At 43.7% G+C, this 17602-nt stretch overlaps 1 protein-coding gene across 7 annotated transcripts in view; it reads right to left on the bottom strand.

Moving 5' to 3' along the window:
* LOC142487671 (protein lifeguard 2-like) overlaps positions 1-17602 on the bottom strand; it is a 48487-nt gene that overhangs the window by 10532 nt on the left and 20353 nt on the right. For all 7 annotated transcript variants that reach the window (XM_075587366.1, XM_075587367.1, XM_075587363.1 and 4 more), the window contains 4 exons: positions 14541-14619; positions 12818-12871; positions 1732-1822; positions 777-814 (listed from right to left, as the gene is read on the bottom strand). In XM_075587366.1, coding sequence (XP_075443481.1) covers positions 777-814; positions 1732-1822; positions 12818-12871; positions 14541-14619 — 262 coding nt within the window. The remainder of the gene's footprint in view (positions 1-776; positions 815-1731; positions 1823-12817; positions 12872-14540; positions 14620-17602) is intronic.

Below are 17602 nucleotides of genomic sequence, written 5' to 3'. Positions count from 1 at the left end.
CTCTTCAAACACCTTCTCACTGAGTACATCCCCCTCCCCCCTAACCCCACCCCCTTTGCTCAATCGTGGCCGGGTACGCATTTGTATAGTGGGAGGTGTACACTCGGGACAATGTGTTGGCATTTCCATGTTTCCAGCCTGGTCTTCTCACTGAGTACATCACAGTTGGCGGATTTCCCATTTGGCCTATTCGGCAGCAACATTTTGGGGCGGCCGGCTCATACAATATCTGCTCCACCAGAGAGGTGAGGGGCCACTTAGGAACATTGATTGCTTGTCTCAATATATATATATATATATATATATTTTTAATATAATTGTTTTTGTACCTTGGCTCCTTAATATTTATTGTATAATCTTTGGCAGGATTATGGCCCTTTAATAAAATGTGATCTTTATGTGCGTCCTTGTCGTATATTAATTTGGTCTCTGTGGGAAGAAGGGCTAGGGATAAATAACTCTATTTTTCATATTCAGTTAGTACTTTGGTTCCATATTATTAGGTAGGCGCTTAATTGACACTCCTTTTCTACATATTGTTAAATTAGGTTGGTGGTGGGATTGGGCATTGCAATTAACAGCGCTAATAAGTATATGTGCCACTTCTTTGAGAACTAAAATGAGGGCCATTCATTATAAAGCACCAGAAATCTTGTATGTCCATTCACTAGAATGGGACATGGGCTTGGAACTGGCTAATGTAAATGATCCCCCGAGTCTTGCAGAAACATCATAATTACAATGAGAATGATAAGGAATTCTGTGCTGAGACTTACGCTGAAATAGCTCCAAGCATGCAACCTTCAAACACCGTCTGGAATAAAAGAAGACAAGAATGCAGAGTGCCATCAGCAACTGTCAGACTCGCATTAAGGCGTTATCATTATGCATACGCCACAAGTATTACTAGTTGGAGATAATACTTGGAAGGTTTTCATCCACTATGTTGTGCTATTTGATTGTGCAATGGTTTACAATGATTTTTTGTGACTCATTATTAGATGTAGCAGCTTCCTGTTATCATTTTGATAACATGAGTACAGACTGTAGCAATGTCCTCTGAACAATTTTCATGTTACGCCCTCATTGGTCAAAGTCCAATGAAAAAAAGCAGAGCGCAGTTGTCAATTTAACCTGTCAGGCATCAGCATTTAGAATGTTCTTAACGTACATCCATAATGATACTGTACTTCCATTTATATATTAACAGACAGACAAAGCCAGGGCAGGGAGACAGAATGGGACATGCGACATCTCACAGTCACTGCTATTTTCCTCTGATGATCATTCACTAAGTAGTGTTAAGGAGTTCTGACCAATATTACCCTTTGGAGAATGGCCCAAGATGCATTCTGTCTCTGACCCTTTCCGAATGATATAAGAGAAAAAAAGGGGTTCGCAGAAGATTAAAGGGCAGTGGGCATTTCCAGTGCGGTCTGTAGTAAAGAGTTTTCGTTTATTCATTGAAGAATAAGCGAGGTTCTTTGCAGGGGGTGTTACACATATTATGCTAATACAGACAGTATGTAAATAATACAATGGCTCTATTGTGCAGGAGCTGTTGAGACTGTAAATTGCAAGTCAGATTTTTTTTTTTTTTTTAATACAAATAAAGTAATGCAACCAGATTAAGCCCCAGGTGCCAAGGACACCCGTGGGAACCAATTGCTCTCAAACCCCTTCTCTTCAGGGTATACACGATTACAGTAATCTCTAAATCAGAAGACTTACAAAAAGTCCAAGAAGGATGAAGTTCAGTGGTACTTTACGACGAGCTTTGTCACAGCAGGCCAGAACCAGAACCAGGACAAAGGTACAAGGACTGAAAAATACAACACATATAGTTCATTGCTAAAAAAAAAAAGCTTCAACTTAACAGCACATCCGATGATATTAAACAAAAGGTGGAAGAATTTTTTCTATTAAGATCTAATTTTGCATTTAAGGATAAATAATCCCCAATGTTTTTTTTCATGAATAGATGCAATGCAAAAATGACACAACTCATGCAATTTTAGCATTTACAGAATTCATTTTTCCTTGTCACTTTGCAATAATCTCTGATAATAATGATCAGTTTAGTCTCATATTTTGACATGTAAATGTATTTATTTATAAAAATGTTTAACCAGGAAGTAATACAGTGAGAGTTACCTCCTCGTTTTCAAGTATGTCCTGGGCACAGGGTTATAAAAAATACATCTTTACATTAAAAGAACAGGGTTATACAGTCAATTCACAGACATTTCATGGACAGATAGAGTTGGAAAATTGGGTACAGGGGATGTGAGTTTCAGATTGAAATAGAGCAGCTTTAACACCACTTTAACATCACCAAACGGCTCATACCCTTTGGCTGCCCTTCGGCCTTTGGGGCAACGCAGACGTGCACTGGGGTTCACATTCCAGTGGGTGGGTCCAAATAGCCATGGACTGATATTTTACAGCTATGTTCGGTAGAAATACTATCCCCAGGAGGGGCGTGGCTTGGAGCTCATGCAAGATAGACGTGTAGTGCTTAAGCTCCCGGATAGCAAAACCACAAGCTTTATCCATCACAGGGCATCGTTGCTCTAACTACCAAAAAAGGCACAGATATAGAGTATAGTAGAACTGGGGATCACTACAAACTGAGATTTGTACAAATCGGACTATATTTGTGGAAATTACCCACTTATGGGGCCTAGATGGTGTGTCTGCATGTAGACCTAGGCCGAAGAGACACGAGGCTTTGCAGTATCATACGGATAAACAGACATTCAATAAAACCATAAAATCAGGCATCCAAACACAGATGCCAAGTACAACATATCTGACTTTATCACAGCGCCGAAGGGTATAAGAAGAGAGCTGAAAAACGTGAGTTGGATTCTGCCCCTCTCCTCCTGAGGCCCAGGAGAATAAACAGGCGAGCTGACACGCGGATCTGTCCCCCCGACCCCCCTTCAAACAATTAAATTGGAGCCTGGACTGCCTCCCACTCCTGTCAACCCAAATTAGGAAAATCTCTCTCCCGGTGCCTGGGCACCCTTCCTCCCACGGGTCTCTCGGGTGTTGCAGAGCTGTCAACTGCCAAGTCTGTCTCCATATTCCTGGGTGCCCTTCCTCCCGAGTGCTGCGGCCTGCCCTCTGTCCGAGTCCCACTCCCCCTGTCACTCGGTGCCCTTCCACCTATGGGTCTCCCAGGTGCTGCGAGCTATCCCCACGCCTGAGCCTCGGTCCCCCTGTGCCTGATCGCCCTTCCTCACAAGTGCTGCAGTCTGTCCCCCACCTGAATAAAACTCCCCCTGTGCGCACTGGAGGGAGAAGTGAGTGAGTAGCCAGGAGACTTTCAGCGGGACGTGGCGCAGGGCTCTGAAATGGCTGCCATTGCCCTGTGAGGGAGAGGGAGCCGAGTACTGGACATACCTTCCCCCGGCAGGCGGTCCGTCAGGGCGCGCCTTCCTGCACCACGGTCCTGCGCTCCCCCCCACCTTCCGGTGTCCCCACTGTGAGGCGGGGACTGAGGCTACCGGTGGGGCTTGCGGTGGTGGCGCGGGGCTCTGGTGCGGCTGGAGGCTAACTAAAATGGCCACCATTGAGCTGTAGCTGAGTGCTGGGCTTACCTCTCCCGGCCGGCAGTAAAATCAATCAGCGCGCCTTCCCATTATCCCCCCGTGCCTCCCTGTGCTTCCTTCCACCTGTCTGCACCGTCGCTGCGAGGAGGGGGTCTGAGCAAGTCTGCTGCCTGAATCGGAGCTGTCTGGCTCCTTGCGTTTCAGCCTGCGTGTTAACCAAATCCAAGATGGCCACCGCAGGTTGGATTTAAAGGCACATCTCCCCCCAGGAACATAAATAAATAAATAAACACCAAAACATAAAAAAACAGTCTAATCCTAGTCCAGGGGCTGCTGAGGCAGGAGAATAAGAAATAAAAGCAGCTACACATGCCCCGGTCACTAGGCAATGTCCACATAACCTGGACACCTAACAAGCTCCTATTGAACCCCCAAAATAACCACAACATATATATATATAAGCATATGAGTGTCACAGAGGAGTGCTACTGAGCATGGCGATATATATTTAAAACCAAAGACAGAACATAAAACACAGACAAAGCTCAGTTTTAGCACATCCAGTGAAATTCATACACGGTACAGTGCCTAAATATATATGTATAAATATCTATTAAGTAAAATGGTCTTTTAGTTTGACATTTTTGGCCAAAATTGTTGTAAGCCCCTGAGCCAACTTCACGGCAGACCACAATTCAGGGGTCCCTAACGCTAATATAAATTCTTAATAACCTGTGTAATAACAGGAAGAATGATTTATAGTAAATCTGTCAGTATTAGTTGCAAAGTTCTAAGTCTGATTAAAGCCTTTATTAACCTGTACATTACCAGGAAAAGCACTCTGTATTAGAGTTGTCACAACCATCCTGCAAGCAAACAAGTTCCCCTGTGTGGAAGATGCTATGGAGTGAGCCCTTAACCATTTAAATGTGGGAGGGGGTGAGCTTAAATTAAGTAGGAGGTTGCCAACCTCCAATCAGCCAGGACTAGCTGAAACACAATTGTGAAATATATTGGACACCTTACAAGCTCCTTAAACCCCCAAAATAACCACAACATATATATAAGCATATGAGTGTCACAGAGGAGTGCTACTGAACATGGCAATATATATTTAAAAAATGAAGGAGAGAAGGAACCCAATATAGCACTCAGGTTCACACTCTGGTGGTGAGTGAATGATTTAAAAACATAATCTTTATTAAACAGCAAATATAAAATATTGGTCGAACGACGTACTAAGGGTGGGTTGATCCTAAATAAAGAACACCATATTGGCACTGGATCAAAATAAATAGTGTGTGCCAGATGATTTTAATAAACCACTGGTACTGAGTTCACACAGTATTCCTGATGCGGACCTGTGTGGTAGGTGATTATTCCAGGTGTATATATATATATTTAAAACCAATAGGAGCTTGTTAGGTGTCCAGTATATTTCACAATTGTGTTTCAGCTAGTCCTGGCTGATTGGAGGTTGGCAACCTCCTACTTAATTTAAGCTCACCCCCTCCCACATTTAAATGGTTAAGGGCTCACTCCATAGCATCTTCCACACAGGGGAACTTGTTTGCTTGCAGGATGGTTGTGACAACTCTAATACAGAGTGCTTTCCTGGTAATGTACAGGTTAATAAAGGCTTCAATCAGACTTAGAACTTTGCAACTAATATTGACAGATTTACTATAAATCATTCTTCCTGTTATTACACAGGTTATTAAGAATTTATATTAGCGTTAGGGACCCCTGAATTGTGGTCTGCCGTGAAGTTGGCTCAGGGGCTTACAACAATTTTGGCCAAAAATGTCAAACTAAAAGACCATTTTACTTAATAGATATTTATACATATATATTTAGGCACTGTACCGTGTATGAATTTCACTGGATGTGCTAAAACTGAGCTTTGTCTGTGTTTTATGTTCTGTCTTTGGTTTTAAATGTCCACATAACCCCTGAAAACCCAAGCATAGATGCAATAAAGTGGCTCGCATGCGGAGGAGCGACACAGCAGACACTGACAAGATTAAATGGCTTTGCCCCATTAAAAATGTTCTAAACAGGAGACTTCCGGTTGCGTCAACGAGTATGGACGCTGAGGGATTCGCTCCGCGGCCCCTCTCCAAGCAATTGAACTAGTACGTGCGCAAAACAGCACCAAACGGTATCAAATAATACTCTACATCACGCTGAATAGCAGGGATGGCTAATAAAAACAAAAAAACGCTACAACAGAGCGTATCAACCTACTTCTCCCCTAGTCCGCGCCAGGGAGCTCCCAGCGAGAACTCGCAAGATGGAGCTGAGGGCGAAATGGCGCTGGAGAGTGCAGGTCCCATGGGGGAAATCACACAAACATATATGGAGAGCCTCTTCACCAGGATGCGGAAAGGCTTCCAAGAGGACCTCAAAAAAGCTATTAATTCCCTGAAAGGGATCATGGAGGCCCTAACGAAAAGAACAGAGGCTACAGAACAGAGGATGGGAGCCGTTGAAAACGCGCAGTCAAACACAGAGGATGACCTAAATAGAATGACGTTTGAGATAAGAGCATTAAAAGAATCTATAGAAGATCAAGATAATAAGGAGAGGCGGCAGAACATCAGGATATGCAATATACCAGAAACTATCCCAGCAGAATCCCTACGTACATATCTGAGGGAATTATTTCTTGAGCTGGAACCTGATCTGTCCCAGGAGAGTCTGGAACTAGACAGAGCACACAGAGCTCCTGGCCCTAAATTCTCTGACCCCCAAAAAACAAGGGATGTTATCGTTAGATTTCATTCGTACTCCCAAAAAGAACGCATTCTAACAGCAAGCAGGAATAGAGGAACAATTTCCTTCAAAGATTCACCTATACAGATATACTCTGACTTATCCAGAGCAACTATTGAAAGAAGGAGAGAGCTAAGACCCCTCACAAACTTGCTGAGGGACAAGAAAATAAAGTACCGCTGGGGCTTCCCTTTTAAATTGATCGTGCTCACGGACGGTAAATTCCACACAATATCATATACGGAGGACATCCCCCGATTCAAGCACTGGGCCTCCCCTACACGAATGAAGGCGATGAAGATGAAGGCCCCTGCAGACCGCCCTCCCCAACAAGATACCCAAGGGCATCACAGAGGATTGCATCCCAAAGGCACCCAAGAATGGAGGAGTAATGAAAAACAGGAGCGGATTCCTTACCTGATTCTCCAGTGGGGGGTTAGGAAAAGGAGCCTTGGGTCTACCACGCCGAACGGAACTCTAATCCCAGACGAAAGAGGAATGGTGACCCAGGGGGGCGGGGAGGGGGGCCTCACCCACCACGGACCCTCCATTGGTCCGTCCACCCCTCTCCCCCTCAACAGACCTGGCCCTGTTGACCCACTCCAAACCGGCAGGCCCGGGCATCAGATTGAAGCTGCTCTCCCCTCCTATCCCCTTCTCACCCCCCCCCCCACTCCCCTTCTCTCCCCCCCCCCCCCCCGCTCCCACCACCACCTTATCTCGGGATTGAGAAGACCCTTGCTCCCTGATCTATTTCCCGGGAGCGGAGGTCACACAAAGCTTCACCCGCCCCATCAGAGTCCTCAAGAACTCCCCCCCCACACACCATTTCAAAAAGACGGCATGGAGGAATCTTATATATGGGCTGATGCCACCATGAGGACTCCAACTAACGATCTAAGCCGAGACTCCAAGCTGGGACCCTGGGTCTATGGTTTACAGTCAGTAAAAATGTATGCATGCTCCCACAATCCCACACACAAGCCACAAAATTGGTAGAATGCACAAGGGAACCCCCTTCCTCCCCCCCATCATTCCCCTACTTGCCCTGCCCCCCTCCCCCCATCATTTCCCCCCTCCCCCACCTCTGCTCAACACCCCCCTCCCCACAACTCCCCCCTTGGCCCCTAAAATGGGACAAGTGCGAGTGGATCAATATGCCTAGGATTACAGGTATAATAATGTACCTTCATAGATTCCGAGTATAAGCAACACAAGCCCCGGTGGCTATAGGCCCTCCACCTTTGCCAGTAGGGCAAGGAAGGTTTATTATGGTTGTGCTCTCTTATTGCCCTCAAATTTCCTTTTCTATCTGTCTCTTTCTCCCCCCCTTCCCCTCCCCTCCCACCCTCACCCTCTTGAATGCATCGGTCACCACAATCCCAGAGTCCAGCGGGGAGGTGAGGGTCAGTGCAGCTGACCCACGGAAGGCCTACAGACCTAAGTTAAGTGAGCCTGATCACCTTGGGAAAGTGATCACAGCAAAGGCCCGCAAACCAATACAACTAAGATGGCCAATGGAACGAACATAAAATTTATATCTATGAATGTTAAGGGGTTAAACTCCGTACAGAAGCGCAGACTAGCGCTCCAGGAACTGAATAAGCTCAAGGGAGATATCATATTTCTCCAAGAGACCCACTTTAACTCAAATAACCCCCCTCAACACATTCAGCAGACAATACCCACAAGCATACTATGCCTCCTACCGCACCAAGAAAAGAGGGGTAGCTACCCTGATACTAAATAATACACCCTTTGCACTCGAAAAGAGTATCTCAGACCCAGAGGGAAGATTCCTAATTTTGTTGGGTTCACTTACAGGAGAGCCGATTGCACTAGTGAATGTTTACGTGCCAAACGAAGGCCAGATCCCCTTCATGGCGACAATTTTTGAAACGGTAAATAAACTTAACCCATCTTCAGTAACAATGGCGGGAGATTTTTATATGACCTGCGCCCCAGACCAAGATAGAGCGAGTGCCCAAGGCACAGCGCCGACAAAGGCATCTATAATCAATGCCAAAAATGTAATAATATGTTAAAAAACTTCCCAATGTTCGATATTTTGAGAAGCCAACACCAGGGGGAACGAGACTTCTCATTCTACTCGGCCCCACATCAGTCTTACTTGAGGATTGACTTTTTTCTGGGTACCAGAAATGTTCTCCAGGCGTCCACCCAGTCAAATATTGGCTCGATAACCTGGTCCGATCATGCTCCCATAGACATGGTGCTCTCTCTGCCTTTCAGTAAGAACAGTAACTACAATTGGAAACTAAACGACTCGCTACTAAATTCTCCAGAAATAGTGGGCACAATTACGCAAAAACTAAAAGAATACTTTGAGATAAACAAGGGTTTGGTTGGTTCCCCCTTAACGCTATGGGAAGCTCATAAGGCAACGATCCTGGGATCCATTATTTCCATAGCGTCCTTCCAAAAGAAAAAGAGACAAAAAGAAAAGACGGACTTGGAAGACAGGGTCCGGTCTCTAGAGACTGAACACAAAAACAAACCCACCAAAAAATTATACAAAATTTTTGAAAAAACAAGGACTGAATTAAGAAGAGTCCAACTTGATGAGGTAGACAGAGCACTCAGATGGACAAACCAACGTTATTATGACAAGGGAAACAAGTCGGACCGACTGTTGGCCAATAAATTAAAAGGTCTATGGATTAAGTCCCAAATTACAGCAATTGGGACCAAATCAGGTTTAAAATCCTTCAAAGACAAAGAAATTGCCCAAGAATTTTCAGACTTCTACACCAAACTGTACAATCTAAACCCCCCAACCCCTCCCCCCCAAAACGCCCAGTACGGGTTGGCGGCTATCACTAGATACCTGGAGGAGTGCAGCTTACCTGTCCTTCCAGAGGAAACCGTCCTCAAACTAAACGAGAAAATAACCCCTAACGAAATATATGAAGTAATAAAACAACTAAAGACAAATAAGACCCCAGGGCCAGACGGTTTCTCGAATCGATATTACAAAAAATTTAAGAAAGTGCTGGTTCCACATCTAACGGAGATTTTCAATGTGTTCATGGAGAGGGAGGATGTCCCAGTATCCATGTCTACGGCTAATCTGGCAATTATTCATAAAGAAGGAAGAGACCCGCTTCAGTGCGGGAGTTATAGACCAATATCATTACTTAATTTGGACCTCAAAATTTATAGTAAAATCCTCGCAAATGGACTAAATCCAATATTACCGAGCTTGATCCATAAAGACCAGGTTGGATTTATTTTGGGCAGACAAGCCTCGGATAATACACGTAAAATAATAAACATTATTTACCACGTGCATCTAGGGAAAACAAAAGCATTCCTATTGAGTCTAGATGCTGAAAAAACATTCGATAGAATTAGATGGGATTTCTTAGACCACACTATGACTAAATTCGGATTCAGAGGCCCCTTCCTGGAGGGGGTTAGGGCCTTATATAAGAACCCATCGGCTTTTGTAAAACTCCCGGGAGGAGACTCAGTCCCCATAAAAATCAAGAATGGTACCAGACAAGGTTGCCCTCTATCCCCACTCCTTTTCGCACTATCGATCGAACCCCTTGCAGCAACAATTAGACAGAGTCAAGATGTAAGGGGGGTCGTCATCGGGGACAGAGAACACAAAATTTCGTTGTTCGCGGATGACGTTATCCTGTCATAGAAATCCCCCATGACGACCCTCCCCAATCTTCAATCTGAGTTGGAAAGATTCGGCCGGATTTCAGGGTACAAAATTAACAGCGATAAATCAGAAGCCCTGAACCTAACCCTGACTGCCCAAGAAGTAAAACTAATGCAGCTAAACTTTAGTTATAAGTGGAGTTCAACAAACATAAAATATTTGGGTGTCAGAATAGCCAATTCATGCGCAGCATTATACAATTGCAATTTCCCTCCATTTTTTTCCAATATTAAAAAAGACCTCCAGAGATGGAACAAATACCATATTTCGTGGCTCGGAAGGGTGGCATCAGTTAAGATGAACATCCTTCCCAGACTGCTGTATTTCTTCCAGACTCTCCCAGTCTGCGTACTGCTGGCAGACCTCAAAAACATACAAAATAGCATCTTTCAATTTATATGGAAAGACAAAAGGCCGCGGGTTGTGCGAACGATAATGCTTGCCCCAAAGGAGTGCGGAGGCCTACGTGTACCTGACATAAACAAGTACTACACAGCAGCCCACCTAAAGCAAACTGTGGTATGGAATAACAACCCAGCGTCTTGTGGCTGGTTGGAGATTGAGGCCTCCTACGTGGCTCCCCTATCCCTTGGAGCTCTACTTTGGTCCCAAGGGGGTGGGAAAATAACAAAACCAGGCGAAATAGGCCTAGGAGCCATGAGATGCACGTGGAGAATTTGGATGCAAACAAAGGACAGATATGAATTGACATCCTCCCCTTCCCCTCTCATGCCTATATTCGGAAACCCAGACTTCCCCCCAGGTTGCGACCCCAGGGGCTTCAAACAATTTAAAGAGTCTGGTATAAGATAGCATCAGACCTACTCAATAAGGGGACTCTGATCCAATTTTCAGAGTTATAGAAAAACCACCCCTTGGTAAAATTTCCCTTATACGGATTCCTCCAGATCAGACATTTCCTCCAGGTAGCCTCCCAAGATTCTAAATTCAAAAGCCACACGACCTTTGAAAAGAAATGCGTGGCAGGACTATACCAAAGAGGGCTGATCTCAGGAATCTATGTGGGACTAGTACGTTCCATGGTGACCGCCAACCACAATTACATGATTAAATGGGCCGAGGACTTAAACGTAGAAATAGATAGAGATGACTGGGAGGGCATTTGGGAAGCCGCAGCCAAAACATCCATTTGCACTACTATCAAAGAGAATATATACAAAATTCTATTTCATTGGTACCTGTCCCCGAGAAGACTGAGCCAGATTTTACCTGGCCAGCCTGATTTGTGCTGGAGAGGGTGTGGCCAAGGAGGAAACCTGGCACACATCGTATGGTCATGCCCTAAGGTCCAGATATTCTGGAACATGATCCGTTCTATAGCTGAGGAAATAGCAGGAGAGGAGATTCCTCTAGACCCCTTGGTGTTCCTCCTAGCGAAACCAATAGAATCAGCTCGCTGCTCGCTTACTGCTAATTGGAAAAAAATAAAACCTCCATCCAAGCAGATGGTCCTCAGAAGAACAAACGGGGTTAGACTGATGGAATACTTGTCGGCGCTCTTGCATCAGAACCTGGACAGGTTCAACAAGGTCTGGGACTTATGGCCCTACAACAACTATCAAAATTAACACACCCGAACCGTGAGTTGGCTGTGCCCTCCCTTTCCCTCCCCCTCCCCCCCTCTTATCTCCTTTCTCTTTCTCTACCTGTCCTAAGCTATCCTTTCTAAATTAAGAGGAGTTACTGCACCGGTATGCATCACTGAATCCGCAGGGTTTTCTGCACAGGTTTCTTTATATGTACACTGCGATGTAAATATACACCCTGCAAATTTTGTGGAATGTTGCCTGTAACCCTCCATGAAAACCAATAAAAATATATGACATATAAAAAATTTAAAAAAAAATACTCTCCCCAATCTCTATATCCTACATAAATCGCACGAATCTCTGTATCACAATGGCCTTAAACTATCTAAAAGGAGACACGAGTATTAGGCCCTTTGCTGGCAGGAAGCCTGAAACGCATTGCTGGCTCCTCTTGCACTCTAGGAATTGAAATAAAAGCATAAATACTACATTCCTCACTTTTTTTCTTATTTTTATATGTAAAATATGTGAAAATGTATAATTCTACATTCTTACCTAAGTTGGAAATCGTTTGGTGCTCTTGTTATAATTCTGTAAAAATCCGTATTGTGTGCCTAACATAATGGCCGCCTTTCAGTTCCAAATCAATTCTTCAGTCACTATAACTCAGCAGCTACAATTTATCCAGATATTACTAAGGTAACATGAACTTTTATTACAGTTTGCAGCTCAAACAACTGAGGATATTGGCAACAACGTATCACAAACAGGAAAGTGTTACAAATATCTTGCACTGCTCTTGAGGTGTGCTAAAACCTGCTATAGAAATCAAAGGATGCTCAATATATAAAAACTCATACAAAATTGCATTGAATTGAGTAATAAAATAAAAAAAAATATTATGTAATACTACAGAACTGATTTATTAAAAAAAACAAATAAGATTTCACATATTTTGCTGCTATAATGTATTTTATTCTGGGTGACAGTTGTTATAGCTACACCAAGATCAGCCTACAGAAGACTAACAATCGGTCTCATTCTTGTGCCCCACTATGCTGTGAAGACATCTTCCCTATATTAATAAAGAATATAGTACCATTCATGTCAATTAAATTGCACTCTTCCCCTCTTGAGGAGACGTCTCCACAGTATGTTGAATAGTGACCTTAGTCTCTGAAGACATCTTTGATGAGGGGAAAATGTAAGGAAGAATAGAACAGAGCTTTGCAAATACTTACAGGAGGGCATATGCAAAATAAGGATAGTCCTGCACCCAATACCTCAAGGTTTTCCTAGGAGAAAAAGAATAGGTGTCAGTGATTGACGTGTAATGCTAACCCTACCGTATGCTTTAATTGATTCTGGCGAACATCTTAAAAACACATTTCAGGGAAATTTGGTAGTAAACAGGGGATCACTTCATCTTCCATTAATTTGTGTTGGGTTGAAGAATCTTTTCACACATTATAAAGATTATTAAGGAAGTTGAGTTGGGAAGGATGGTGGGTCCCTTTAAGAGGGAATTTGCAATTGTACCATTTGGGGGTGGTACCCAAAAAGGAGTTGGGAAAATGTATGCTGATTCCAGCAGGGCTACTCTCTGGGTTTTCATTGATGCAACTGGTTGTTTGCTAAACGGGTAATTCTCAATTTGCAGGAGGTTGTGGGCAATTGTATAATGCTGAAATGGGGACATGCTCGCCTAACTGGTGTAATGTACGGCTGGTGACTGGTGTGGATTTGTGACGTCATTACATTTTCAACATTGGAAGGGACCATGGGGTTGACATGTTTGTATTTACCTTTAACAAAATTGTTAATAAATGCTGGGACCTTTTCAACCCAAACATTGCCTGGTGTTTCATGTGTTAAAAAAGGAGGATCCCCAACATAATCAACATTGCACCAGTCATGCTGCAGTGACGTAACTGTGCAAGAATATTGCTTTCCCATGTTGTGGTAACATGTTTATGGTGTTTCAAATAAAAAGATGCCATTGGAATTGGTGAACTTGTCATATGCACGTTGCTTCTAGTCTAATCGAGCTGCTGCTCAGTGATTTTTTTTATAACTAACAATATTAGGATATGTCATAATAATATCATGAAATATTATGTATTTTAATCAATCTGGTGCTTCAGGGGTTAATGTAGCTACAGTTTGATTTTAAAAATACAATATATTGGGTTTATGATAGGTTGAGGCTCTTCCTGGGTCTGTGTAGAGAGAACTTAATTGGGGAGGCTGTCACTAAAAGTGACATACAGTATACGCTGTTTGGAAGGCAATAAACGATCGCCAGACCCCTGGGCTGTCAGCCTCAAAGAAAACTAACATTCCTGAGACACACCATGTGCATCACAGAGAGGGGGTGACACACAGGTCACCACTTAGTTAGAAGACTTTATTAAAAATTAGAATATCATGTGATGTCATCTACTCTGCATAATAAGAGTTACATATCTGTGATCATTGCAAGGAGACGCATGCAATACGGCCACATACTACATGGGTATGAGTTGTTAAGGACAGATATCCATATGTTACTCAAATGTAGGAGCAAAACTGACAAAATCAGTTACAGCTGTCATAATCGCCTGAATATATTGATATGACGCACGTGTATTAAAGTATTAGAAAAAGAAAGTTATGAGTACATTTATAAATCGTGGCATAAAGACAAATCAAACTGTACATTAACCCGTGACGCATCAGATTTATTAAAATACATCATATGTCATGATACGGTGTTATCATGACAGGATATCCGAAGCATAAAAGCTTTTTCTGAATAATTCCTGTTTTAGATTTCTACATCATTGTATAGAATGACCCCGATACTATAGTATCACAGTGTGTAGTCTTGGGTAAAAATCACAGCAAAATAAGAGATCCATGCTCAGATTCATCTTTGTAAAAGATACACATATTTTGTGACCTATAAACAAGAAGAGAACTTACCAAAAAATAAACATGCAGATAAGGCCAACTGTTATAACCAGTTGTATTGCCAGTGTAATGTACACCTTCCGGATGAAAGCTGAGAACATATAAAACAAGGTTTGTGTTAGAAAATATACAGAGGGTCATGTCAGTTTTCCATAAAAGCTCTTATTTCAGTACAGAAACAGGCAGCCTTTATCACACTTGGTTTGAAATGTTATGGTACAATTGTTTGACTACGTGTGCAACCGAGTCATATAGAAAGTCCTTTGTAACTACTCCTGACAAGACTTTGACTCATCGATTTTCAAACACCAAGCTGGTAATCAGCAAGGACACAAGTGTTAATGGATAAGCAAATATTGACTGTGCTGGTTAGGTAGCAATGTATCCTTTCCTCACATCAGACAGTACAGATGTAGTCCGGGATACTTTAAACTCTGTCGCGTTATTGTGGGATATTCTGTGATATTTTGCATTATCACTGCCATTGGAGAATCTATGATATTCTGCGTTATAACGCAGTTAACACTGTGAGCGGGTGCAATAACTTTGCCTACATCTACTTTTATTTTCATCTTTTCTAAAAGCAGCAATTTTCTGGATTAGTTTTAATATATTTAAGAAACGTTACTGTACTTTAAAATGTAGTTTCTAGAGATGGGCACACTTTTGCTCATTTGCACTTTAAAAACTTGAAAATAGGCAAAGTAGAAAAAAATGAGTAATTGAATCCCTTTGTCCTCATAGAGATCAGGTAGACTGGAGTGGCTAACCCCGCATCTGCTGTAAGTGTATTGTGCTGGTGGTGCATCTTGGGTAGGTACACATATAAACTAAACAAGAAAAAGTTCAAATAAGAGTTAAAATACTTTATTTACAACCGAATACTAAAATTATGGGTGTTAAAATTAGGATTGACGCATAGTCTAAGGCAGCATTGTGCAAAGTGGGGGGCGCGGATTTTTTTTGGGGGGCACGGGCGGTTGTAGAGGCCCCGCGCTCTTCCCATTTAAATTAAATGCCGGAGGATCGCGTGAGGCCTCTGCAACTCACTTACCGGGATTCAGACGGGTTGCTGTGATGCATCGCCGTGGCAACACGGTGTCAAATGAAGCCGCGGTGTCATGCGGGGTGACGTCACATGCCCGTCTCCATGGCAACGGGGTCATTTGACACCGCCAAACCAGGTAATGGGAGCGTGAGAGCGAGGGGGAGCAGGCAAGGGGGCGTAGCTCAAAAAGGATGCGCTCCCCCGCTCTAAGGAGTACTGTGATAGGCACTCTGGAGCATTCAATATACTGAATAGATGGACAACAGTATATCCTAAGTCTATCATCGATGTATAGGACCCCAATATTCTGGTGATCAGAGATGGAATTAACCACTAATATCTAGGTCTGCGGAGCGCAAACGTTTGGAGCTTCACCCCCCTGCCTGTTCCCCCAGGTGCTCGCGCCCCCCTTAATTTGTTACTGGCATCAAATGACGCCGCGGGTGACGTCACATGACCCTGTTACCATGGTAACGAGGCATCATGTGTCATGTGATGTCACGTCACATGGCCCCGTTGCGTAATTTGACGCAGTGTTGCCATGGCGACGAAGCACAACATGGCTTCTGAATCCCGGTAAGTAGGTTACAGAGTCCTCGTGCGATCCCCCGGCATTTAATTTAAATGCTTTGGGGAAGAGCACGGGACCTTTTGCAACAGCCCGGGCCCCCCCTCTACTCCCCCAAACAATCCTTGCAGTTTGCGCACCCTTGATCTAGGTGACCCTGTGCTTAGGTATAGCTACGGTAATATATAAGGGATAGGTGGTCAGCACCCTGTTGGATGTTGTCATTAAATTGCTGAGCACCACAACATTGAACCTGGTGTAATAGGTTCAGTTAATGTGCAGTCCCAGCGTACGGCTTGTCAGCTGTGTTGCTGCCAATGCAGTCACTCTTTACTTCTAATCCATTTTAACATGGAACCCTATAAGCTTACACCAGCCGTAATACACAGCTTTTCAGCACAGCTGCAGCCTTTTGGCTAAGATCTGCTCTTACTGTGGCAGGGGTAGAAAGGATGGTGGCCTGGCTGAGAAACGGAACTGAGATCCCGAGATTTCTTTGTTGTCCATTCCCCCTGGCTGGTATACCTGGGGGGGGAGGGTGTGTGGGGATGAGGGGGCACTTAGAAGGGCGCCAACTGTAGGGAACTGAACAGGGGGGAAGAAAGACCTGGAGAAGCAGCACGACCGGCACATAGAACAGTCCCCTGCATGGATGCATTTTAATTCACAGACTAGATTTCCCACACTTATCGTCACACCACAGGCCTTTTGGCTACGGGTTCATGTGAATTTTTTAACCCACCCAGCCATTTTGGCTGGGCTGCTTACTTACACTGCTTAGCAGCACTTATGTACTGTTTTTTTTTTTACAGCGCACAAGCACAGAGCACTTATTGCTGTTGACTATTTGTTTTGTTGCATGATTTTATATTGGTTTTTAGTCAACAACTCTCCCTGAGAGAAAAGACTATGGGGTCTATGCACTAAGCGTTCATAAGCCACTTATCAAGCACTTATCGCCCAAAATGCCTACTCCGATTCTGTAAGTGTCGATAAGTGGGCGATAAAGTAATGAATCGCCAAAAATGTCAGCATCAAAAAAAACAATCGCTGAGTGAGCGGCGATAAGCCCCTTTTCATAAAGCTCGTGCAAATCTAGCAGCCACAATTAGGTTATCGAAGCCTATCGCAGCTCTAGAATGGCGAGTTTCTCACAAAATCCTCACACCAGGAAAAGTTGGCGTGAAGGCGGTGAGAAAATGCCGAAACATGGCAGGACAGGACTTAGAAAAAAAAAGAGCTTTTTTTCTGCATCGGATTGATGCCGGGGGTCTCTGGAGATGATACCCATTAATATCAGCACCAGAGACCCCTGGCATGGATCCCATGCAATAAAAATGCATTTACAGTCAATTTCATTACCTTAGCGGCTAACCGCTAAGGCAATGAAGGGATTAATCCCTCCCGCTACCCACCAAGGTCCAAATGCCCCCTTTACCCACCCCCACTACCCACAAT

This window comes from Ascaphus truei, chromosome 2 (assembly GCF_040206685.1).
Source record: "Ascaphus truei isolate aAscTru1 chromosome 2, aAscTru1.hap1, whole genome shotgun sequence".
NCBI classification, from domain to species: Eukaryota; Metazoa; Chordata; class Amphibia; order Anura; family Ascaphidae; genus Ascaphus; species Ascaphus truei.
The sequence above is the reverse complement of the archived record's forward strand: the minus strand, read 5'-3'. Positions and strand labels throughout refer to the sequence as shown.